The sequence below is a fragment of the Wyeomyia smithii genome, chromosome 2, assembly GCF_029784165.1.
Source record: "Wyeomyia smithii strain HCP4-BCI-WySm-NY-G18 chromosome 2, ASM2978416v1, whole genome shotgun sequence".
In the NCBI taxonomy this organism is placed as follows: Eukaryota; Metazoa; Arthropoda; class Insecta; order Diptera; family Culicidae; genus Wyeomyia; species Wyeomyia smithii.
Window position 1 is genome coordinate 5,317,939 of NC_073695.1, and position 26,410 is coordinate 5,344,348.

Genomic DNA, 26,410 nt, shown 5'->3' on the forward strand with positions numbered 1-26,410 from the left:
ATAGCTTGTTCATTTTAATAGATAAAAACCTAAATTAATCCACCTAGCGGTCAGACCCAGCCTTTATCATTCAAACTTTTATTTGTAAAAATAGATTTACATGAACGCTTCAATCCAATAAATGTATATTTACTCTTTAGGTTCTAAAATATTGATGTTGTAATCTATACATATAAAAATGCAGTCCGGTCTGTCTGTTTGATCCATATAGGCTCGAAAACTACCGAACCAATCGACGTGAAAATTTGTATGTAGGGGTTTTTGGACCCGATAAAGGTAAATAGTTTGAGGCCCCTCCCTCTTCTGGTAAGGAGGGGTCCAATACAAATGAAACATAAATTTCTGCACAACTCAAGGACAAACCAAGCAAATAAAACCGAATTTGGCATGTGGATGTTTTAAAGGGTAACAAATATGTCCACAATGGTTCGACCCCCTTCATTTTCTGGAAGCACATGTTTCTGCACAAATTTCTGCACATCTCGCGAACTAGTCAACTAAATGGGACCATATTTGGCAGGTGAATGATTTTAGTTGTAACAAATATGTTCCATAATCGACGTCAGCCAACATTTTGGATTGCAAGATGGCAACTTCCGGTTTCTGGAAAAAAGCCAAAAATGGACGATTTCCACCCAATGTAATAATATTCGGATAAAGAATGATACACAGGAGCTAAAATGGACCACAGATACCATTTTGAATTCTAAGATGGCGACTTCCGATTTCGGAAAAACAGCCATCCAAATACCATCCAATATTGGTATTTCTGAATCGTAATGATTATGAATACCATTATGAATTGTAGGATGGCAACTTGTGGTTCTGGAAAACAGCCAAAAATGGCCGATTTCCGTCTAACATGAGTATCTCCGGATCTAGAATGATACATAGCAGCTGAAATCGACCGCAGACCTCATTTTAGATTCTAGGTTGGCGACTTCCGGTTCCTGGGAAATAGCCGAAAATGATCGAATTACACCCAATATGGGTGTTTCTCCAGCCAGAATGACGCTCAGAGGCCAGAAATTATCTTAAATACCAGTTTGAATCCAAGATGGCGACTTCCGGTTTGTGAAAAACCGACTAAAATAACCAAATACCATCCAATATGAGTATCTCTGGAACCAGAATGATGCAATGAGCTAACAATTGACCTCAGGCACCATTTTGAATCGCTGAATGGCAACTTATAGGAAACAGTCGAAAATGACCAAATAATACTCAATATGGATATTTCCGTAATCGAGATGATGCATAGAAGCCAAACATTGACCCTTGTAACCATTTTGAATTTAAAGACGACCACTTTTAGTTTCTGAAAAACACCCAAAATAACTGAATACCTCCCAATATGAGTATTTCCGGTGTCAGATTGATGCCAGAAAATCTGCTGAAAATGACCGAATACCACCCAATATGAATATATTCAGAATTAAGGTGATGTACAAAATCCAAAAGTCGAGGATGTTGTCATTTCTATAAAACCAATCATTTCAAACGATTTGTTATTAGACTTTGATCATATCCTATGGCCGATTCGTCGTGCATTTTCAGACTTTAAACACATCGCAAGGAATCAATGAATTTGGAACATTCAAATAGTACGATACCACATTTAATTTATGTTGAGGCCCAAGCATGGAAAAGTTCACTCACTAGCAATTTTTCATGAAAATGTGTTCTTTGATTTATCAGTTATCGTTCAACTATCTCCACTCGCGTACAAGTTTTCCATAGAAACGCTGCTGATTGTTTTTCGCTTCTAAGAGTTCCGAATACCATAGAAGGAGACTGAATGATTCAAACACAATAGTATTTATTGTATCCAAGTTCACTTGCATTCAACATTATCGCGAGAAGCTTTGTGAAATTATCGCCAGTGATACAAAATTATGAATCCAAATGAACGATTGTGTTCAATTGTTTGCTTGCCGGAGCAAATAGGTATCATCAAAGCTTACGGAAATTGTAGCATGGTGCATTAGCATCTGATACTTGAAATAACCAAGAATCATCGTGGTATATCACGGTGAAAGCACGACGTGGAGTAGCCGAATTACGCCTACAAGCAACCAACATTGGAAAGAATCATTGCGATCGCTTGAGTGCAATCGTTTACGATTTTTTCGTGAAACACTCGCTATATGTTGCTCGCTCCGCCTAAAGCAGGCAATACTGAAACAAAATCATCAAAGAAAGCTTCCATATATTTCTTTGCTCTAAGTTGTCTCTTGCAAGCTTGAGAATGTGTAACTTTTAATAGCGATGGTTTGCTAGAATGGGAAGCTTATAAATAGCACATTCAGAAATGATACCCGAATGATTGTTATGCGATACGAGTTTTTCCATCCTTGTTGAGGCCACATATATCGATCAAAGCAGGTATAGTTTTAAATAGTCTTTGAATTTTTTTTTCTTTCCATAACTTTTGAGCCACATATCAAATTGTTATGAAGTTTGTTATTTGTAAGTTCGAGAGATGACTCGTTCGTATGACACTAGTTATGCATAAATAAGCCAAGTTATCTTTGTGATAATAGACTTTCGTTGTTTTATTAACAATTTAATACATAACGGTTGCTTAAGTTTGATTACAATCAAATGAAATGGGAACGTATAGGGCAGCCAAACTTTGAAACCACGTGTTCAATCATAATTCATTAGTTAACCCTTAACTAGCCCGCTCATCTCATAATAATATTGTTCAAATCGGTTGTGTAGCTACTGAGATAATGAAGTTTCGTGATTTTCACATTTCGATACATTACAGACGAAGTTACAGTTCGATTAAAGTAAAATTCAATAGGGTGTTATGAGGCAGCTAGACTTATTATTTGACACTAATTTTGTGGAAATCGGGTCAGCCATCTCTGAGAAAAGTGAGTGAGTCCAAGTAGTCTTCAGAATATGTTCCTTTTCATAGCTGGATTTCACATTTTTGATCATAACAGGAAAAGTATTAGTCCGATTGCAAAACAAATCAATAGGGTCTTATGGGGCAACTAGACCTTCCATTTGACACTGATTTTTTTAAAATCGGTTCAGCCATCTCTGAGAAACATGAGTGAGATTAAGTAGTCTTCAAAACACGTTTCTTGTCATAACTTTTAAACCACAAGTTCAATCTTTATGAAAGGTATTTCAGGTAGCTCGTTCATTTGAATCGAATTTTGTTCAAATCGGTTGCGTAGTTTTCGAGATAATGATGTTTCATAATTTTTACATTTTGATACATAACCTCTAAACTAAAAATACGATTACAATGAAATTTAATAAGGTCTTATGTGACAGCGAGACCTTTCATTTGCAATTAATTTCATGAAAATCGGTCCAGCCATCTCTGAGAAAAGTGAGTGAGAATAAAAATCTGCACATACACACACACACACATACAGAAAATGCTCAGCTCGTCGAGCTGAGTCGAGTGATATATGCCATTCAGCCCTTTGGAGCACTTTTATACTTTTGGTTTTGCAAGTGATTGCTATACCTTTCTAGGAGAAAGGCAAAAATAATATTTTTCTGCAAAAACATGCATTTTTGGAAGGCTGATAACTTTGCAGAAGGTATGAAAATTCGGAAAAATGTGGGAAAAAGTTAAAATTGCGAAAATTGGGATTTTTAGTGCCTTTTGAAAGGAAACTTCAGGTTCGTAATATGTAAGAGATTTGCTGAAGACACTATGCGTCTATCTCAATCAAATGAAGAAGAAAATTTTCTATCTCATTTTAAGGTGAATTGATCACCCATTTTTCTATATCAAAAGATGCGTTGTTTCATAGCTTAAGAATATATATGAATATACGTTATGGCTCGAATCAGCATTCAATTAATCGAACGAAAACGCCAAAATAAAACACTATGCAATGGTTGAGTTTTCAATGAAAACTATATCCAGACTATATCCAGAATGATGTTATTCTGATGTTAGCTGTGCAAAAGTACTAAAATATTGATCAGAATAGAAAATCAGTTCATACTGACATTTTTTTGATGAAATGTTATAATGTGATAAAATCGGGTGAAAAAGGTGATGAAATCAGGGGCCGATAAAATCGGGAGCAGATAAAATCGGGTATTGATTTAACCGGGTGATTACTGTAATACAACCATGGTTACTACTGAAGAAGCTGTACCCGCCGCTTCCGACGCCCCAATGGACATTATTTTGGCTGATGTTGCTGAGATAACTGAGAAATTTTGCCGATTTCGTGCTCTAAATTAATAGGGTCCTCAAATTCGATTTTAGTGATAAACTTTATTTGAAAAAGTTTTTATGTATTTTATTGCGCTTCTTCCAGAATGGTCGATTTAGTGATTAATTCACCTAGAATTGATATGAAAATATTTTTTTTTTCAGAACAGTGAGATAGACAGCCCGTATTTTTGAGAAAGTTGCGGCAAATGTTTATGTCAGAAACTTTGTCGAAGGTGTCGAATTTCTATGTCTTATGTTGAAAAAGATATAGAAAGTTTTGTATACAAAGTTCACTCAAATCATGATTTTCAATATAACTTTTTGCCTTTCTCCTAGAAAGGTATAGCAATCACTGGAAAAACCAAAGGTATGAAAGTGGTCCCAATGGCCGAATGTCATATACCACTCGACCCCTTTCGACGAACTGAGCATTTTTCGTATGTATGTATGTATGTGTGTATGTGTGTGTGTGTGTATGTGACACTCTTTTTTCTTACTCACTTTTCTCAGAGATGGCTGGACCGATTTTCATAAAATTAATTGCAAATGAAGGTATAGTTGCGCCATAGGTATTGAATAACATTGTAATCGGATTTTTAGTTTAGAGGTTATGTATCAAAATGTAAAAATCACGAAACATCAATATCTCAGGAACCACATAACCGATTTCAATGAAACTGGTTTCAAATGATCGGGCTGTCTTCAAAACCCTTAACTTTTAAATTTCGTTATGATTGAACATATGGTTTAAAAGTTATGTAAAGAAAAGTTATCCTGAGGTTGTTCAAACTCACTCATTTTTCTCAGAGATGGCTGAACCGATTTTCACAAAATTAGTGTCAAATGAAAGGTCTAGTTGCCCCATAGCTTGCTATTGAATTTCATTGTAATCGGATTGTAACTTTGTCTGTTGTTTATAAAAATGTGAAATCACATAATGAAAGTAAACATATTGACTTTCTCCTAACGATCACTGGCTAATTGAAAGGCAGAAAAGTGATCCAAATGGTCGAATGTCATATACTACTCGACTCAGTTTGACGAATCGAGCATTTTCTGCATGTATGCATATATAGGTGTATATGTTTGTGTGTGGGTGTGTACGTGTGTTTGTGCACCTTTTTTTCGCACTCACTTTTCTCAAAGATGGTCTGACCGATTCTTTCTATTTTGGTGTCAAATGAAGGGTCTATTTGCCGCTCAGGTTGCTATTGAATTTCATTGCAATCAAACTTTTAGTTTTGGCGCTGCGTCAGAATGTAAAAATCGCTCTTATATCTCAGAAGCTATGAACTTAGTTGAATTAGAATTAATGGGCTTTTAAACCCTTAAACAATGAATTTCATAATGTTTAAACATGTGGTTTGAAAATTATAGAAAGAAACGTAACCCGCAGACTGTTTAAAACTACAGCTACAATCAAAATATGTGGCCTCAACATCATTTAAATTTGATGTTGTACTATTTCAATGTTTGCGGCCTTGCACAGGATTGAAGTTGAATTAAAAAGTCATTTCTATCATTTCACTTTTTGCCCTTTCTCCTATTGCCTCTCTCCTAGAAAGGTATAGCAATCACTGCAAAAACTAAAGGTATAAAAGTGCTCAAATGGGCCGAATGTCGTATATCACTCGGCTCAGTTCGACGAGCTGAGCATTTTCTGTATATGTGTGTGTGTAACGCTCTCTTAATCTCACTCGCTTTTCTCAGAGATGACTGAACCGATTTCAATGAAATTAATTGCAAATGAAAGGTCGAGTTGCCCTATAAGACCCTATTAAATTTTATTGTAATCTGATTTCTAGTTTAGAGGTTATGTAACATCAATATCTCAGAAAATACACAACCGATTTGAACAAAATTGGTTTCAAATGAACGGGCTACCTAAAAAACCCTTAACTTTTGAATTTTATAAAGATTTGAACATGTGGTTCAGAAGTTATGGAAAGAAACGTGTTCTGGAGACTATTTAATCTCACTCATGTTTCTCAGAGATGGCTGGACCGATTTTCATAAAATCAGTGTCATATGGAAGGTCTTGTTGCCCCATAAGATCCAATCGATTTTTTTTGCAAACGGATTATTACTTTGCCTGTTATGTTTAAAAATGTGAAATCCAGCTATGAAAAGAAACATATTCCGAAAACTACTTGGACTCACTCACGTTTCTCAAAGATGGTAGAACCGATTTCCACAAAATTAGTGTCAAATGAAAGGTCTAGCTGCCTCATAACACCCTATTGAATTTTGCTGTAATCGGACTGTAACTTCGTCTGTAATGTATCGAAATGTGAAAATCACGAAACTTCATTATCTTAGAAACTACACAACTAGGGTTTGCAATCCCGGGAACGATTTCCCGGGAGTTACTGTTTCCCGGGAACAGAAATATTGATTCCCGGGATCCCGGGATCCCGGGATTCCCGAGCTCTTCAAAAAATTTCGCAAGGTTAAATATAATTTCCCATACAATTTTGCAATAAAATTTTATATACTATCAAAACACGGAACTAAGGTCGTTAAAGTGTATATCAGCTTTAAAAGCTTTTAATAACTCAGTCAGCGTAATTTGGGTCGTGGCCGCGATTTCACACGAAAAATCATCTTTGAGACTAATTACGTATACATTCAAATGCTCTGAAACTAACTTATGTAGAGTCATATTGAACAGATTATTAATTATTCTATCATTTCCTTCCAGTTTGTCTCGGTCTTTCAAAGAAAACTACCGAGAGGCTAAATAACGTTCTATTTGAACAATCAAAATTCTTACATGGAATCCTACTCTCTAATCAATGGTGATACCAATTACAAAAGGGTTTGTTACGCCAATGAAAACTAGATTGATTATGCAGTTTATTTTTTAAAAATAATTCGCATCGTGTAATGGCACAGTAAATATATTTGATAAAAATTAGCGAAGAGGCTCTGATATAAACTTGAATAAGTTTCGTTTTGTAATTCGTTTTTCATTCGAATTGATAATGAAATTGTAAACGATTTTCAGATACTTTTTATAATTCAACTTTTATTAAAATATCATTTTTGCTAAGAAATTTTTTCCATTCCTGGTACCCGGAAATTCCCGGGAAATGAGATTTTTTATTCCCGTTTCCCGGGAAATCATTTCCCGTTTCCCGGGAAATTCAACACTATACCTGCTTTGATCAATATATATGGCCTCAACGTTCCCGGTATCTTTCGTGTGAAGTTTCGGCCAGTCTCCGTTACCACTGAATCCAAAAAAAAAAACATTGCTGGTCTTATTTCTCCCGCGACTTAACTGGAATTTTTTCTCAGAATTATCTGTTCGCGATACAACTGATAAGTTGAAGAAATTACCTACGAACTGATTCTCCAACTACATTTTTTCGTATTCGCCAGATTTTGCACCAAGCTACTATTTTCTGTTCACCCGGTTGAAAAAAGGGGATCGACTCGATTGAATAGGTCTACTTTAGAAACAAAAGACTGTTTCAAAGGATTTAACGCACAGCACTTCAAAACTGGCGTCGGAATATAAGACTACATGCACTTCTTCGCCCATTTAGTAGTGTAAAGCTAGCTTGTAATGTTAGGTCTCGTGACGCACTATTTATTTAACTGCAGCGCTCCTAGTGTTCAAATCTGACGAAGTCGTTGAAATTGGTTAAATTGATTGCATGCAGCGTTTTCAAACGTTATCATGAGCAGCATAGAAGGATGATGATCTTACAGGGTATTTGCAGCAGCGGATAAAGTTACAGAGCACGCTTTGGCAATCCGATCGTCATGGATTCGAATCTTAGTATCATCAGGGGTCATTCGATGTCGAAGGACTATAAGCGTAAGTTTGTTCACATGCTCTTCCGCACAGAAACTTCTCTCTAGATTGAAAACTTATCTAACCTTTGAAAATTTCATCAACCTATAAAATGTTAATGGCTTAAGTTACTTGCTTGAGGCGATGATAGGGTCGATAAAGAAGACAATGTGCTTAGGGAAAGACAAACACCACAACACGTAGAAGCTTACTTCCCAATAAGTGACACTGCAAAAAGAAAAAAAAGTGCGGACAGCAAAAACGCTCGGACGATGCCATAAAAGATCAAATAGTACTAATGGCAGTGAAGTCAATGCAAAAAAAAAACTCGAAACCAAATTGGATTTTTTTCTTAAAATGTAATGAATCAACTTCATCCTGAGTACTGTAGAATAGAATGTTATTAATTACTTAAACATTCACGATAAAAGTTATTCAAAAGATACCGATTTTACAAAAAAATGGAGCAGCTACTCACCGATATCAATCCTTTGAACTATTTTGTGTGTACCGTCGTCGAGCGGAACACCAATAGAACGCCTCACACCGCACTTAGGTCGCTCAAAGTTAAGATCATGAAAGCTGTGACATCCATCATCCGAAACACGGCTATCAACAGTCTTGAAAAAGGGAGGCGATTTATAAGTTCTCTTTGTAAGAAAATACACGCGAATTTTTAAATTACAACACACTTTTACCCAGGTTTAGGTATCTACAACATTTGGCATCTGATTTCAGTTCAGAATTTTATCCGATGTCCCTGTAAATCTTGCCTCCATTTAGTACTCATCAATCAATTTTTAAAATTTATCCTCGTTACTCCCATTGCTAGGCTACATATTTTTTCCTCGCTATTTTGAAAGGGTTCACTCAGTTTCTGTATCATTTTTTTCTGGAGGGAGTTTGAACCCCCAAAACCCGTGCACAAGGCTAAGCCCTGAATAAATTTTATATTCTAACATCGATCTACTTACTCAGAAAATACTCTTTGATCCGTTGCCGCCGTGGTGGAGGATGTGCGACGTTGTATCGGGGATGTCTGGCGTGTCCTTCCCGGATGCAAGGTAACAGGACACCGGCCCTTCGATGGTATTGCACCGCTGCTAGAGACGATGCACCCCGCTGCACATTATTGGCCGCAGCGCTGGCGCTCTCACTTTCCGTGGAGGAGCCACCGGTGCTACTGCTTCTGCTGTAACCCGGTATCGGAACAGGAAGAGCGACTGTGGCTGCCGACACCGGACGGTGCTGGTAGTGTGCCCAGTAAGGCGGGGGCGGCTCGGGTCTTATCTGCGCTGCAGATCGCGGTGGAAGCACCGGCAATGGGAGGTTCAAATGACGGCGGGATGTGGTATTGGATGCCGCGTTCGATGTTGGCGATGATGCTGATGACGGTGATGTCGATGACGATTGTGATGGTCCAGCAGCAGCTATGTTTTCCTCCGTTGTTGATGCTGGGTTCGACGAAGACTGCGGTGGTGCTGAGTGCGAAATAAAAACACAGAAACAAGAAATAGTCATAAGTAATTGAATTTTTCTTTCATTAAGATAATCATCGCATGAAGAAAGAAATGGCTGCAGCCAGTCTCTGGCGGGGAACACACAGAAGTACAACTTGATCAGCTATAACTTATTGAACATTACGATAATCGATACTTCGGCCTCGGAAGCACAACCAGTCTTCCAGCCGAGATCACGGTGCAGCGTTTGGGAGAACGTTTGTCAGCTGTTTGAGAAGCAATTTCGAGATTGCTGATTACATTCTTCAGAATTACGTCCAGACAATGCTGGACAATGATTATAAAGCGCAATCTTGTGGGTGTTCACGATGTACACTTTATGTCAAAATGGATTGCATCGTTTTTGCTTGCTTAATTTAATCGTTTCGATTACCTCCTTTTCAAAGTAATATAATTTTTCATTTGAATACTCATCTCATTTCTGATCGCTTATAGTCATCAGTTAGCAAATCGCTAATTCCATGTAACGTTGCTGAGTTTCGAAAGATTCTCGTTAACATTTTTTCCTACTCATTTCTCTTGCCCAAGTTGCACCTTGTTTAACCGATAAGCATCATCTGGAAGGTTGCTTTTGTTCTTCTGCAAGACGAACGAAGGATGAAATATTTAGACATAACACGCAACAGGCAAAACATACATCTTCTATAAAGGCGCGAGGCGCATCGTATCGCAACACCTGTTGTGGGTATTTATGTGTGTTTGTACCATTGGACCAACCTTCCAAGTCGCAGCCAATTTGACCATTGCATTCCCAGTGACCATTGCAAACTAAACAATGCAATATTGGAGCTAGATGATCTGGGGAAAAGTGCGAAGGGTTTATAAGGAATTTTGGGGCTGGCTTAAAGGTTGTATAAACTTCGACGAAATTTGATAACCAGAATCTTCATCAAGGCTGATCAGCTTGGTTTGTACGGTGTCGTTCATTTAACGCTAAATATACTACTGCAGTCTGCGCCTACTTTATGATAAACCGTTTGAGTCACTTTAAACCTGGTTTTTCATGGAGGAAAAACTATGCAAGATAAGGTTTGTCATAAAAATATAACATAAAATAACACATAGACAAACGATCTTTCGCACACCACTGCTCACATCTTTCAAAAGACCACATTAATGGATCCAATATTCAAGTTGCTTGAGATAGCGTATTTATGGGTAATTTATTTTATCGATACTTAAAAAGTGGGATGTCGTTAAAGAGGTATGTCAAATTCGTTACTCAATAAATTATTGAATCATTACTATTTTATAAAAAAAAAGTACGCGTCGAATGAATCAACTGTAAAACGTTTACAGAAGAATCCAAATGATTGGCTGCTTCACGCATAATTGGTTTGTACTGAGCCACAAATGTCAATTTAGAGTTTAATATAATCCCTAGATACTATATGATCCCTAGGGGAGCTCCTTCCGGGAGCCTAAACGAGCTTCTGACCTTCATGTTAGGAGCGGCTTAAACCCGCGTCTGTTCTCTATGTTACAAGCTGCTGAACTACTATTTTGTTTGTGCACACAGAACTATTAACACCAAAGCCAAAAGTCCTGTTGGTTTTCAGGAGGTAAGACAACGCTACCACGTTGGTTCTCCTGCGAGACAGTAAGATTGAATGAACCAAAGAACAAGGAAACTCGGATCGGAATAACCGGCATGGACTCAGGCGACGAAACGGAAAATGTAAACTCGGAACGTTGAACTGACGATTTCTCAATTCCAAGAAGAAATCGGAAGTACCCGAATACTTGCTGATGGTTAGAAGAGCCGCAAGGTCGACATCGTAGCGCTGCAGAAGGTGTGCTGGAAAGATTGTTTGGTACGAGCTGCTTTCATCGTGATGGGTGATATGCAGAAATGCACAGGCCTCACCTCGGAAGCCCCGATGGTGATAAGAATGAATTCTACACGCAACTGTAACGCGAATACGACCGCTGCCAAACACACAACATCAAGATCATCATCGTAATCATAATAACCATAGTAAATTTCCGGATATCGATTATCCGTATCAGATCCGAATCTAACACCCGGATAGTATTTGTTTACCCATCCGTAAACCGAGCTTCCGATAACTGGATCACGAATATATCCGGTTAAAAGTCTCAGCACTAAACAACACTTGGTACCGGCGCCCGCCACGGTACGATCTCGGGCGACTGAGGGAAATCGTGGTCGCTGAAAACTACACACATTTACTCAAAGCATCGCTGCCGAAAGAGCTAGTGGAAACCCCTCTCGAGGACTTAAGGAGCACCGAAAAAAACCTGAATTAATCCACCTAGTGGTGCAAAAACCTTTGTTATACTAACTACAGTCGAATCCCTTTATAGCGACATCGCAAGGGACTGTCGTTATAGCGAAATGTCGCAATAATACGAAGAATGTTTGCATATGTAGAACAGATTGTACCGTTGAGAATGTCGTTATAGATTCGGCAATGTCGTTATAGAGAGATTCGACTGTACTTTTGTCGCAATAAAGAATGACAAGTATTAGTTTTGGTATGCCGTTATAGAGGAAGGTCGTGATAGCGAAATGTCGCAATAAAACGAAGAATTTTAGTATAAAACAGAAGGGACTGTAGAGAATGTCGCTATAGCGAGATTTGTCACTATAAAAAGTGTCGTTATAGAGGGATTCGACTGTATTACTTTATACATATTAGGCCAGTCAATTACAAATCGTATACCAACGTAAGTCCAATTTTTGCTATACCACAATAGGTCAAACAATGGTCGCAGTGGTTCAGTCTTCTACAAGGGAAAAAAACCTAAATTAATCCACCTAGCGGTCAGACCCAGCCTTTCTCATTCAAACTTATTATTTATAAAAATAGATTTACATGAACGCTTCAAACCAATAAATGTGTATTCACTTGTTGGGTTCTAAAATAATGATGTTGTAATTGAAGTATAAAATAGGAAATTTGACGTAATGTAAATGCTCAAGAAATAGCGAAATAAAAAAAATGACTCTTAATTTCGAACAATTCAATCACGAGCGATACCGGGAACATCCAAATGGTACGATACCACATGTAAATCCTCAAATTGTTCTGAAGTTTGTTATTTGTAAGTTTGAGAGATGACTCGTTCGTATGACACTAGTTATGTTCAAATCTTTGAGATAATAGACTTTTGTTGTTTTATTAACAATTTAATACATAACGGTTACTTAGTTCGATTATAATCAAATAAAATGGGAACGTATAGGGCAGCCAAACTTTGAAACCACGTGTTAAATCATAATTCATCAGTTAACCCTTAACTAGCCCGTTCATCTGATAATACTATCGGTTGTGTACTATCTAAGATAATGAAGTTTCGTGATTTTCACAATTCGGTACATTACAGACGAAGTTACAGTTCGATTACAGTAAAATTTGATAGGGTGTTATGAGTCAGCTAGACCTTTCATTTGACACTAATTTCGTGGAAATCGGTTCAGCCATCTCTGTGAAAAATGAGTGAGTTTATGTATTCTTCGAAATATGTTTCTTTTCATAGCTAGATTTCACATTTTTAAACATAAAAGGCAAAGTAATAGTCCGATTGCAAAAAAATTAATAGAGTCTTATGGGGTAACTAGACCTTTCATATGACACTGATTTTGTGGAAATCGATCCAGCCATCTCTGAGAAACATGAGTGAAATTAAACAGTCTTCAGAAGACGTTTCTTTTCATAACTTTTAAACCACATTCCTAATTTTTTAATTTTATATAGATTCCTAATTCTTTTATTTTTTAATTTTATAAAGATTGAACTATATAAAATTAAAAAATTAGGAATTTTCAAGATAGCCCGTTCATTTGATACCAATTTTATTGAAATCGGTTGTGTGGTTTCTGAGATATTAATGTTTCGTGATTTTTACATTTTAAAACATGACCTCTAAAATAAAAATCCAATTACAATGAAATTTAATAAGGTTTTATGGGGCAACTAGAACTTTCATTTGCAATTAATTTCATTAAAATTGGTTCAGCCATCTCTGAGAAAAGCGAGTGAAAATAAAAATCTGCACACACACATACATACATACAGAAAATGCTCAGCTCGTCGAACTGAGTCGAGTGATATATGCCATTCGGCCCTTTGGAGCACTTTCATATCTTCGGTTTTGCAAGTGATTGCTTTACTTTTCTAGGAGAAAGACAAAAAGTTGAAAAAAATTATTAGTTAGGAGTAAAATATTCGTGCTGAAGAAATAGCGAAATAAAGAAATGACTTTAAATTTCGTACACTGCAATCACGAGCAATACCGGGAACGTACGAATAGCACAATACCAAATTTAAATTTTGTTGAGGCCATATGTTTTGATCAAAGCAGTTACAGTTTTAAATAGTCTTTGAATTTCGTTTCTTTTCATTACTTTTGAACCACATATCGAGTTGCTATGAAATTTCTTATTTGTGAGTTTGAGAGACAAGCCGTTCAAATGACACTAAGATTGTTGAATTTAGTCCAGCCATTTTTGGGAAAACGAGTGAATTTGAAAAGTCACCGGAACATGTTTCTTTTCACAATTTTTGAACCACGTGTTTAATCACTATAAAATTCATCAATTCACCTTCAACTAGCCCGTTCATTTGATATTGATATTGTTCAAATCGGTTGTGTACTTTCTGAGATAATGAAGTTTCGTGATTTTCATATTTTGATACAATACAGACAAAGTAACAGACCGATTACATTGAAATTCAATAGGGTGTTATGAGGCAGCTAGAGCTTTCATTTGACACTAATTTAATTGAAATCGGTTCAGCCATCTCTGAGAAAAGTGAGTGAGTCCAAGTAGTCTTCGGAATATGTTCCTTTCCATAGCTGGATTTCACATTTTTTAATATAACAGGCAAAGTAATAGTCCGATTGCAAAACAAATCAATAGGGTCTTATGGGGTAATTAGACCTTCCAAATGACACTGATTTTGTGGAAATCGGTTCAGCCATCTCTGAGAAACATGAGTGAAATTAAACACTCTCCAGAACACGTTTTCTTTAATAACTTCTGAACCACACGTTCAATCTTCATGAAACTCAAAAGTTAAGGGTTTTTTAAGTAGCTCGTTCATTTAAAATCAATTTTGTTAAAATCGGTTGAGTAGTTTCTGAGATAATGATGTTTCGCGATTTTCACATTTTTAAACATAACCTCTAAACTAAAAATCCGATTGCAATGAAATTCAATAGGATCTTATGGGGCAACTAGACCTCTCATTTGCAATTGATTTCATGAAGATCGGTCCAGCCATCTCTGAGAAAATCGAGTGAGATTGGGAGAGCGTTACATACACACACATACACACACACTTCTACGTTGCTATATATGGATGGAAATGTAAACAAGCGTTCCCGGGATGATGGCGATAAAAACTGTTCAGGCAACATACAGAACCTGGATGATCTTTGGGGAAAGAATCAGGATATGTTTACCTCGACAAGTGCAAAACTGGAGGCGAAAATTGATTCCTGCAAGAAGGAACTTGAAGAGAAAATTGTCGGTTTGGAAAATCAGCTTGTTACTCTGCAGAATGAACAAACGTCGAGTGTTACAAGAATGGATAATGCGATAGGTGAAATACGATGCAACTTGGATCTAGCAAAGCAATCTGTGAGTTCGTTGGAAAAGTCACAGGACTGGATTATTTCCGGAGTTCCATACAGGCAGAACGAAAATCTACAACAGCTGTTCAAAAATATCGCTTGCAGTTTGGCTTATGCAGAGGCTGAAACTCCGTATGTTGATTTGCGACGTCTATCGAGATTGCCTATTACGGCAGGTGCATCCCCTCCTATTGTTTGTCAGTTTAGTCTTAGAAATGTGAGAGACGAATTCTACAGAATTATTTGGGCTCGAGAAATTTGAATCTGCGTCACGCTGGATTTGATAGCGCTAATCGTATATTCATCAACGAAAATTTGCCGGAGGAGGCGAGAAGAGTTCGAGCCGAAGCAGTTAAACTAAAGCGACAGGGCCGCCTACAGAAAGTTTTTACGAAGAACGGTGTCGTGCAAGTGATACCGAGCGCGCCGAAGCGTTCTACTCTGTTGAGCAGCTGATTACAAAGTTCAGATAACCCTATCCATTAATGCTTTCTCTTCCTACACTCATTTTCCTGTGCATCTTTTCTTAGATATCCCTTCTCTCCATCCACTCCTAAAAGTTAAACGGTTTAAACGGTAATAAAGAAGAATCAATCACCTATCCTCGCAAATATCTTTTTTCCTTACTGTGCTCTCCCATGAATCCGATCCTGTGATCCGTGAGTCTTCCTCTCCTAAAAGTCAGAAGTTTTGCTGCTGGGCTACTGGAGCTTATCGACTGTGATAGTGCGATTTTCTTACATTGCCACTGGAGGAATCTGGATGCAAGATCGAATGCTGTTGCTGCTGTTGGTGCTTTTTGTTTTCGTTCGGTTTTGCGAAGAACTCATGATCCGCTGGTGTTACAATGCGTTGATTGGACTGTGATAATTGATCTGAATGAATTGCGTTAGTATTAGATGTAGGTTTAGTTTGTGTTTCCTCTCTGCTGAGTTATACTCTGTGCTGGTAAGTGGTGTGGGTGCGTTTCGTTTGAAGATTGCGCGTTATGTAATTGATGATTTTGGGTAATCCAACAGACAACAATGCCTCAAACTCTTACATTCCAAGGGCTGTATTACACGCTGCTTTGAGCAGTGATAAATTGAATGTTTGTTTGTCACATCAATGTGCAAAGTTTATGTGCACGCAAAATGGTAAAATTCGACGAAATAAAATCAATATTTCTTAACAGCAAAATGGACATAATCTGCATGTCGGAGACCTGGTTAAATGAATCGATTAAAGATAGTATGATTTCTATCGATGGTTTTAAACTGGATCGACATGATCGAAATAGGCATGCAGGTGGAATATGTGTTTATATTAGAAAGCACATGTTCTGTAAAGTTACCCGTCGGTCAGAAGATCATTCAACAGAGTACTTACTACTTGATTTAAAATGCGGTGATAAGAAAATATTGTTAGGAGCTTACTACAATCCTCCGAATGATGATCGCTCAAACGTCTTGCTGCAGCACTTTGATGAATTTGTCTCAAAGTATGATCTCTGTTTCTTTGTAGGTGATTTTAATACCGATTTACTTAAGGATTCGAGTAGAGGTAAACGTCTTCGGGATATGCTTGATGGTACTTCTTGTACATGCATTAATTCAGGACCGACTTTTTTCTTTAATACTGGCTGTTCTTTACTTGATCTGATCATTTCTGATTCCCCGCACGTAATATCTAGGCAGGATCAAATTTCTCTACCTGGTGTATCTAACCATGACTTACTCTTCTGTTCGTTGGATGTACTGCCTGAAACTCGTACGCAGGCAACATTTTATCGTGACTATTCCAATTTCGATACTGCTGCACTTAATGAAGCCTGCCAATCTATAAATTGGAATGAAGCGTTGAGTATTAATGATCCTGATATTATTGCTCAACTGCTCAACACTCATCTGTGTTATTTACACAACAATTTTATACCATTGAGAGCAAGTAGGACAAAATCAAATCCGTGGTTTACCAGTGATATAGAAATAGCAATCATCAATAGAAATCTGGCTTATAGAAAATGGAAGCATACGAAACTTACTTAAGATTTGACCCTATACAAACGTGTCCGGAATGTTGTCAATGACTTGATCAAGAGGGCTAAACAGGAGTATGAAAGAAGTAAATTCAGGACAGATGTTCCCTGTAAGCAGCTGTGGAACAATATTAGAAAGCTTGGTGTGACTAAGAATGAGGAAACTGAGAATGTTGAGTATACCGCACAAGAAATCAATATGTATTTTATTTCCAATTTTTGCGCGGATCAATCCCCCTTGCTACCAACAAACGACTTCAATAGATTTGGTTTTCGATTCGTTACTGTCGACGAAGTCATAAATGCAATTTTTTCAATCAAGTCAAATGCGTGTGGACCGGATAATATTCCAATCGCGTTTATTAAAATTATGTTGCCTTGGATCTTGCCAGTTATTAATCACTTGTTTAACACTATCCTGTGCACTTCAAAGTATCCCAGGGAGTGGAAGTTAGTGAAAGTAATTCCTTTAAAGAAGAAAAATAATGTATCCGACATCGCGAACTTTAGACCCATTAGTCTTCTTAGCGCGCTATCTAAAGCATTTGAAAAATTAATCAAAGCACAAATTACGGATTACATTCAAGAAACGGGTTTGCTCAGTCCTTTCCAGTCAGGGTTTCGGAAACATCATAGTACTGAAAGTGCATTACTTAAGGTTCATAATGACATTGCACAGGCGGCAGATAGAAAGGGGATCGCTATTCTACTTTTGATAGATTTTGCAAAGGCGTTTGATCGTGTTTCCCATAGTAAACTCTTAAATGAGCTATCATCTTCATTTGATTTCTCTACAACGGCAATCAAGTTAATTAGGTCATACCTTACGGAAAGGTACCAAGCTGTTTTCTGTAATATTGTTCTGTCTTCTTTTCAGCCAATTTTATCTGGCGTCCCACAAGGATCCGTCCTTGGTCCACTTTTATTTTCGCTTTTCATTAATGACTTGTCTACTAGATTATTGCTCGATTCACTTGTTCGCGGATGACGTTCAGGTTTACTTTTGTACTAACCATAACTATGACGTTAATGATGTTGCTGATTTCACACTAGAACAGCAAGCATGAATGTTAGTTTAATGCGGTTCTACTAGGGTGGTTTACCGGTAAAACAAAAACCGGTAAAACCGATATTTTTTCAATACCGAAATACCGGTATTGGAGAGACGAAAAAACCGGTATTTTTGGTATTTTTCTTAAAATGGAAAAAAAAAATTTCCCACAATATTCATAAATCTTTGGTAGGCTAATGAATGCTTCTCACTTAGGTAGTCGTTACAAATCACATGACGATGTATACAGGGTGTAAGGTAGCTCACTTTTAATCAAATCCTTCAAGGGATAGAGGACCCTATTTGATGAAAAAAATTCTGCGCATATGGTCAAAATTTAACTACTGCAGAGTTATTCTCTTCTTCTAGTTTTCGGTTATGTTTACCTTTAACGAAGTCTATCACAAGAAGTATGATAGCTAGCTTAATTCTGTTGGTTTTCTTGAAAAGCTGAGAAAATTTCGTAATCAATGGTGTCTCAAAAATGTCGAATTAGGAAGAACAAGAAGCCTTTAAAAAGGAACAAATATGAAATCAAATGTTTTGAGAACTTAACAGCAATTTTCTCTCTGAAATGTGGAATAAACATGGAGTTTGTTGTTAACCAAATTAAACATTGGAGTTTACTCTATTAGTTGTTCTCTGACACCAAGCACCTAATTCTATTAGTTCAGATACTGTTTCACTTTAAAAGCAATCAGCCGCGCCTTCGTTTAGTGTGGTAGAATTCACAATTTTCTGCTCGTTTAAGGCAAACATAACCAAAAACTGAAATTAGTGAATAACTCTGCAGTAGTTGACTTTTGATCATATGTGTAGAAGGATTTTTTCATCAAACATTGTCCTCTATCACCCCTTGAAGGATTTTAAGTGAGCTCCCTAACACCCTGTATAATAAATACATTTAGACAGAAGCAACATTATATATATTAATTTTCCCTCACCTATTTACCAATTTTTGTTATCTTTTTGTTTGTTCTGCTCGGATTCAGACAATGTGTTTGTGTGTATCGATAATATGTCAAAAAACTTCATATCAATAAAGCATTTATTTTTTAAGTAGAACAGCTTATCTCTTCACACACTCATACTCACAGAGGCAACGCGTGGGTAGGTTCAAAACCTACCAGTTTAACTACAAATTATGAGGCAGTAATTACAATTATGTCAGCGAAAAAACGCAAGACATTATTCATTTTGTGCTATTTAAAAGTAAAACTAAAAAAATTATAAATAAATATAAATTTGGATTAGGAATTTATTTTTTGTTGAGACAAAGTGTTTACAGGATGAAATAATCAACCAATAAAGATTTTATCCTTAAAATTACTGCTCCTTGAAAAAGTGAACTTTAAATAGCTGTAGCATGGTCAAAGCTTCGTCGCCCGTACCGCAGCGGGCTTTTATTAGCAACTAGCTGAATGTACCCGGCCTCACTCGTGTACAAGTTTCTGCTTTTTCTATAATTTTCTATATTTTTATATATTTTTTATCAACCTCTCATTTCAAATATTTATTTCTATTTCAGTTACAAACTTGTCCATATGCCACATTTTTCGTTTCTCCATTAGGAGCTAAAGTTAATAAAATAATAATAATAATAACAAATAATTTGGTCGAATTGCTTAAAAAGCATCGAACAGAATAAAGAAGTATATACCTTCGATTCATTCGGATTCGTAAAAAGTAAATTCTGGTCTGATCTTGATTTCTTTTTTTATTATTTCATTCATATACTCTTCTCAATAGTTTCAAATATTGTTTTTCTACAAAATTTAATGTTGTTCACTAATTTGAAACTAAGTTTTGCGATGTGAAAGAAAATTTAAATAAAAATCTGCATGTTTTTTTCGTTATTACATTAGTTTCGAAATTATGTTCTTTGTAATCATATCACTAGATTCATTCATTGGAGTTTTTCAAACACTGTTATCCGGTGTTGTATCTGGATCGTATACCACAAGTGATCAAAATAATGGTCGCAGAGGTCCTAGTCTTAGAAAAAAATCTGGATCGTAATGAAGCAGAGGTACTCATAAATGCAAAAACATAATCATGCAGCGACACGTCCATACATAGATGCAACCTGAGACGCTAAGCAAAAAATAATTTTCAAATCCAAATTTATGTAGGTTACGTTTTCGGCAGTGGCTTACTTCGGCAGGTTTTTGCATAAGACTGCGGCAGAAAACCACTACCGAAGACGTTCGACACCCCATATCTTTAATTATTTTTCAGTTTTATTTTTAAATAGTACAGGGAAAATGACTTGCATTTTTTTTTTGCGGACAATCATCATTACTTCCCCGAACTATGATTTTAAGAACTTTGTAGTTGAAAAAGTAGGTTTAAAGACCACGAGTCACCCCTGTTTTGTATTAATCCGAGAAAAATAAAAATATCGGTTTTTATTTTTATGAATACCGAAATACCGGTTTTTCGAAAAGTCGGTAATACCGACCACCCTAGGTTCTACTCATTCGCTTTATTTTCAAAAATTGCAGGACCTAGATTTATGAATCAGCATCAAGTTTTTTTACGAATTGAAGCAAGCTTCTACAAACCTGCTCTCGAAATATAGTTCAGAATTATACAGGAAACAAATAAAGCCATTGATGAAGGTTGTCAATTTAATTCTATCTCAAATGCATTATCTGAAAATGAAGGCTCTCCACGATCTTTGAGAATTTTGGATTTTCAGAGTGTAGGCGAGAACATTATTCTTTTCGAAGGCCTAGGCCGTATGAAAAAATCCGGAATAAAGACTTTTTGAATCTTGCTGCGATAACGAGAAGTGGCATAACATGGATACTCTGTTTGCACTTAGTCTTAAGTTAGAAAGCAATATTTATATCTTACATGAGCATATTGTATCATTCTTAGAGATAAGTGATTTTTCACCTGCGCACACTAGTAAACGTGTAGAGCCATGTAGAGTTGCTTCAACACTTTTTCCTTATTTTGCCGATTACGTTCATCAGCTACTTCAGATTCCTGGTCACAAATTGAATACATAAAATAAGTATTCAACTGAAAAATTTTCCAGCTGTTCAAAACGTAGCATTGCAAACAAAACAGCGATTTTTTTGTGTTTTTCTCAACGGGTGGCACTAACACATTCGTACGTAAATAGGTCTATACATCTTTGGTAGAGCTTTTCAAAATATCTGCATCGCTAATTGTGTTACATGTGCAAACTGTGGGATCAGATTTTGCTACAATGCTTGGCTCCCGAAAGCTGTAAATGTTTCTTACTCTTCGCAAATCGAGGTTCAACGTACAATTTAGTATATATTTTATAAGAAGTGAACACGGAAGCTTTGGAAGATAAGGAGCTAAGTAAGCATTGCAGTTTCTTCTAAAATCTGGTTCAAATTTTAAAGAAAAAGCTAAAGGGTAATTTATTTACACCAGTTAAGACGCACTACGAAGAGTGTAAATTTGAAAAGTTGTCGATGATTGTTGGTTTCCTTTGAGAAATAAATAGCTACTTTCCTTTTTTCCAGTCTAAGCAAAGTCATGCTATTTTTGATTTTTAATTTGAATAGTAAATATAGTAATGAAGATAGAAAATTAAACTAACTGAAAATATGATTGTAGAAACTACGAAAAAAATAGAGATTGGAAGTTGTGGGTTTGAGTCCCACCTGCTGAACTATAACAAAAATCGGAAAAGGCGCTCTTTAAAAAGAGTGTTTTTTTATTATTATTTTTTTTTGGGTCGATTTTAATATACTACACATATAAACAACATATTTACACATACATACGTACAGGCACACATACACAAACATACATAAATTGTTCAATTAGTCGATCTGAGTAAATTTGTATACAACACATGGCTCTCCGTGTCATTAATTTTGCCTTAAAAGTTAAATGTCTCATATAAAAAATACTCTTTGATCAATATTTCAAAATCTAAGCCACTAATCAAAAATCCACTCGGTAGCATTCTGGGGGAGCACAGTAGCTCCCGTTTGCGTATAAGATCATTCAAATCGGATATTGCGTTCTGTAAGAAAGGTGCGTTAGTATTTTGCGGCACATGCATACAGACAACATACATACACACACACATACACACGAACAGACATTGCTCAGTTCGTCGAGCTGAGTCAGATGGTATATACGATTCGGCCCTCCAGATCATGGATCTATTTTGCGTTTTTCGACCGATTTTCTAACATTTGTGCAGTATAACAAAGGTAAAAAGTCATCAACAGTGTAGTGGAGAACGTCCTTGGGCATGTGGAACAAACCCGACGGAATGGATGGTTCGATAAAGTGTGTCGGCAGGTGTCGGAGAGTCGAGAAGAACGCTGCGCGGGTACTAATGTTGCTTCTAGCAAAACCAACTATTCCTGAAGAAAAAGCGCCGCCAGGGAGAGGAGGAACTAGAACAGCCAAACGTTCTACCAGAAACTCAACGCATCCCGCATCGGTTGAGTGCCTGCATCGACTGATTGTCAAGATTTGGGATACCAAACAGCTTTCGAGGGAGTGGAAGAATGGAGTTATGTACCCTTTCTACAAAAAAAAAAGGCAACACGCTGGACTAGTGAATGGATTCGTGAGACAACGGACCAGATCTTCGTTTTAAGGTAGATCCTTCAAAAGTGCCGTGAGCACAGGGACACACCATCTTAATCTATCAAATCTTCAATGATTTTAAAGCCGCATATGATACAATTACCGGAAAAATCTATGGAAAATCATGGACGAGAACGGCTTTCCCGGGAAGCTTATCCGACTGGTGAAAGAAAGTAGGTAAAGACGGACACCCTAAGGTTTACTTTAATAATTACTCAGGTATTGCTATTTAGATCGCAGTAGTCATACAAATTGAAACTTAAGGCCCAAATACACATACGGCGTAATGACGCCTTCTCCATACAAAATGGAAGGCGCCTTCTATTTTGTATGGTGAAGGTGTCATTGCGCCGTGTGTGTATTTGGGCCTTTAAGATCATTTGTTGTCATAATTATTTTCGGCATTAGAAAACTTCCTCTAAGTTTTATGTGTTTTGGGTCTTCAAAACTATGACCACAAATTGCTGTTTTCTCGACATGGTTGGGAAAGACGGACACCTGGGGTGGGGAAGATGAACACTACGATAAAAAAGGTGGACACTCACAAAAGAGATGTAGTATGTTACGTTTTCTTTTGATTTATGTGTTAAGTGATTCGCAACATATTTGTATGTGTGGATGATTCTCGCATAGTGACGTTTTAGGGACAGTGGTAGCTTAGTAAATTTTTTCAAGGTAGCGCTCTTCTCAGATATCAGCTGGCCAATAGGCCAATACGTTGGAGAGAGTTTGAGTCTCATATAGAGTTCCAATTGACCTCAGAGAAAAACTCAGCGATACTCTGGTGGTCAGCACTGCGGAAGTCGTATGACACGGTGGCGGATGCAGCGTCAAGATCACGTTTTAATTCGGCGTTAATGATGACTAATAAAAGTTTGTGGTGGATGACTATTTTCAGTAAAGGGCCTCGCACAAACATGGGGTCGTGTCCTGGGCGCTCACAAAGCAGAGGTTTAATATGCGGTTATTCTGGTTGGTAATATGGTTGATTTGAGTGAGTGTAGCTGAACTATAACAATCCAAGAATAATGCAGCGTTAGGATGAATACTCTAATGATCCAAGTTCGGAAAGTAAAACCCGTCTCGATATTTTCTCCATAAAATCCTGTACTCGATCCGGAGGTACAGAGCGCAGAGGAACAACTTACGATCGTCCAATTTGATCGCTATCCAAACCTGTTAAAGGCTCAAAGAAGCGGCATCCTCTAAGAACTTAGAATTGACAGCCAGAAGAACGCCCCAACCAGTAGACTATTGTCGGCGCTCCTATCGCAACGAAAAACCTCGTAATTATTTTCGAACATCTAACGAAAAAGTGTGCGCTAATCCAGCCAAATTTCATTAAGAACTATGATATCATAGCTAAAATCCGAGACGGCAACGCGGAAATCATCGACAACATTTTTCATACCGTCCATATTCTGGTAGTACACGTTAACCTCCTGGTGGTGGCTAAAAAGCAAGTAGCTTGTTGGTCGTATTTTTGATGTGCAGTTCAAAGTGCCGGGAGTGCAGCTAAAATGCGAAGCGTCCCGGTTACAGCTGCATTCCAACATTGGAGGGCGTATTATCGACGCTGAAATTTGCAATAATGTCAGAAAGCAAAATGCTGCCCAAACACGCCTGAGTCGAATATTTGCCTTAGATAACAGGCAAGAAGAATCCCTCTGTTTCACTGAACTTAATACCGAGACGGCTCTGTTTGGCGGAAACTCTGATTGTCGATTTTTGAAGATGGTAGAACCGAGAGTCAGAGGGGACTTTTATTGAACCTTGTTGCGTGCATTCCGGTATAGCCAAATAAGTCGCTAACTGAACATCAAAGATGATGGATCGGTCCCTGTTGCATCTACAAGTTGAACAGGTGGATTCAGTGGTTGCTTCGGGGTAATCTGTTGTCTCTATCGGTTGTGCGATTGCGAAGGAGTGTTCCGGGCTTAGCTCAGACCCATCATGGGCATTACTGGAGACGAAACCTGGGATAGCAATAGCGTCGTTGGCTTGTTGGTTTTCAGCGGTGCGGAACTAATTCGCGAAAGAGAGTATCTCCGGCCAGGTTTCTGGATCTAGTGCCTTGGCCTTTAGGGATGGATCAACTCTAATTTTAAAGGACACGAACGTCAGTTTCTCAGTCCTTCAGAACGGGGTCGTTTTCGGTTTCGAGAAGGCTTTCACTATAGATGACATTGATTACGAAGAGAAATCAAGCCAAATCCTAGATATATACAGCCAGAATTTTCTTCGATGTTAGTGGTAACGGATGCTACGACGAAGTTATCCAGAGGTCGCTTACTACCAACTGTGCAATTGTCCGAAGATCGTGGGGCCGCATCTGAATCTAAAAGCCCTATGTTGATCTACTGCAGGCCAACGATTGTGAGTGACGGTGAGAATCGGACAGTCGGTTTCGTGTGCAGTTATTTTATTTCGCTACGTAATTCAGTAATCGTATTAGTTAGCGAGTTCAGCTGTGGCAATGGACCTGCATTAGATGCCAGCACACGTCTTAGCCATAGTCATGTATGAAGTTCCACGAAATAGATCGGCGTAAACAAACTAGTGATGCCAGAATCTAGGGTGGATTATCCGACTTCTTGGAATCCCGCAGGGGACTTCGGTGACGTACCAATTTATCTGCTTTTCCGATAACGTAATCATTGTCGACAGTACATTTAAGGCAGAGCAGTACACCAGACTAAAACGCAGGGCAGGGAAGGTTTGGCTGAAGATTATTACGTCCAAAACGAAGTACATGCTGGCTGACGAGACCGAGCGCGAAAAGGTCCGCTTAGACAGATCAACAGCGATGAACTCGCGGTAGTCGACGAATTCGTCACCCTAGGCTCGTTTGTAACGATGTGCGATCACTAGGTGTATTATCTACGGAAGTCGTGCTTACTATGAGCTTCACAAGCATCTTCGATCGAACAGACTTACCTCTCACACAAAGTTTATCGTACTGTGGAGCATTCTCATTAATTAGGTAGAAACGTAATTTAGAAAACAAAATCACATACCTAATACAATCAGAGAAAACCTAGTTGGAAATCACAAGTGTGACATCCGACCGCAATACAAAATCGTTTCATATGCAATACTTTGTTGCAATTCGATATCGGAGGCCAACATAACAACAATTAATTGATCTTAAATTCAAATACTACACAAAAAAAAACTAGTACACACACTTATATCACTCCGCTCTGCCACATAAATCTGTAAAAATCGAACATTGCACGCTTGCGGACCCGCAAGTTCCCTATTGCAGGTCAAAGATCAAGTCACTGTGGCCGCAACGCTTGCGACCTGGCCGTGTGCTGCCCTGCCAGCCGCAAGTGGCGTTCCGTTCCGGTAATTCACAGCTCTGGGTCAATCAGGTTGCAGCCAGTGGGCAGGACCGTCATATTTCATGCTACAAACGGCCCTTCGGTGGATAGACAGAGACGTTCGTTGCTTTGGCCGCACCACGCCGGTCAGCTGGTCCGTCGGTCCATACAAGCGGTGATGTGAAACGCCGTGCGCGCGGACAAATCGCTACCCATAGCCGCTATCACAGGGGTCATTATCTAATCGTAAATGCATTTACAGACTTCAGTGCGCAAACGGCAAGCGACGGGCTGGA

The 26,410-nt window shown here is 37.8% G+C and overlaps 1 protein-coding gene across 2 annotated transcripts in view; it reads right to left on the bottom strand.

The window, feature by feature from the left end:
* LOC129721326 (uncharacterized) overlaps window positions 1-26,410 on the bottom strand; it is a 142,823-nt gene that overhangs the window by 11,371 nt on the left and 105,042 nt on the right. For both annotated transcript variants that reach the window (XM_055673766.1, XM_055673768.1), the window contains exon 2: window positions 8,978-9,484. In XM_055673766.1, coding sequence (XP_055529741.1) covers window positions 8,978-9,484 — 507 coding nt within the window. The remainder of the gene's footprint in view (window positions 1-8,977; window positions 9,485-26,410) is intronic.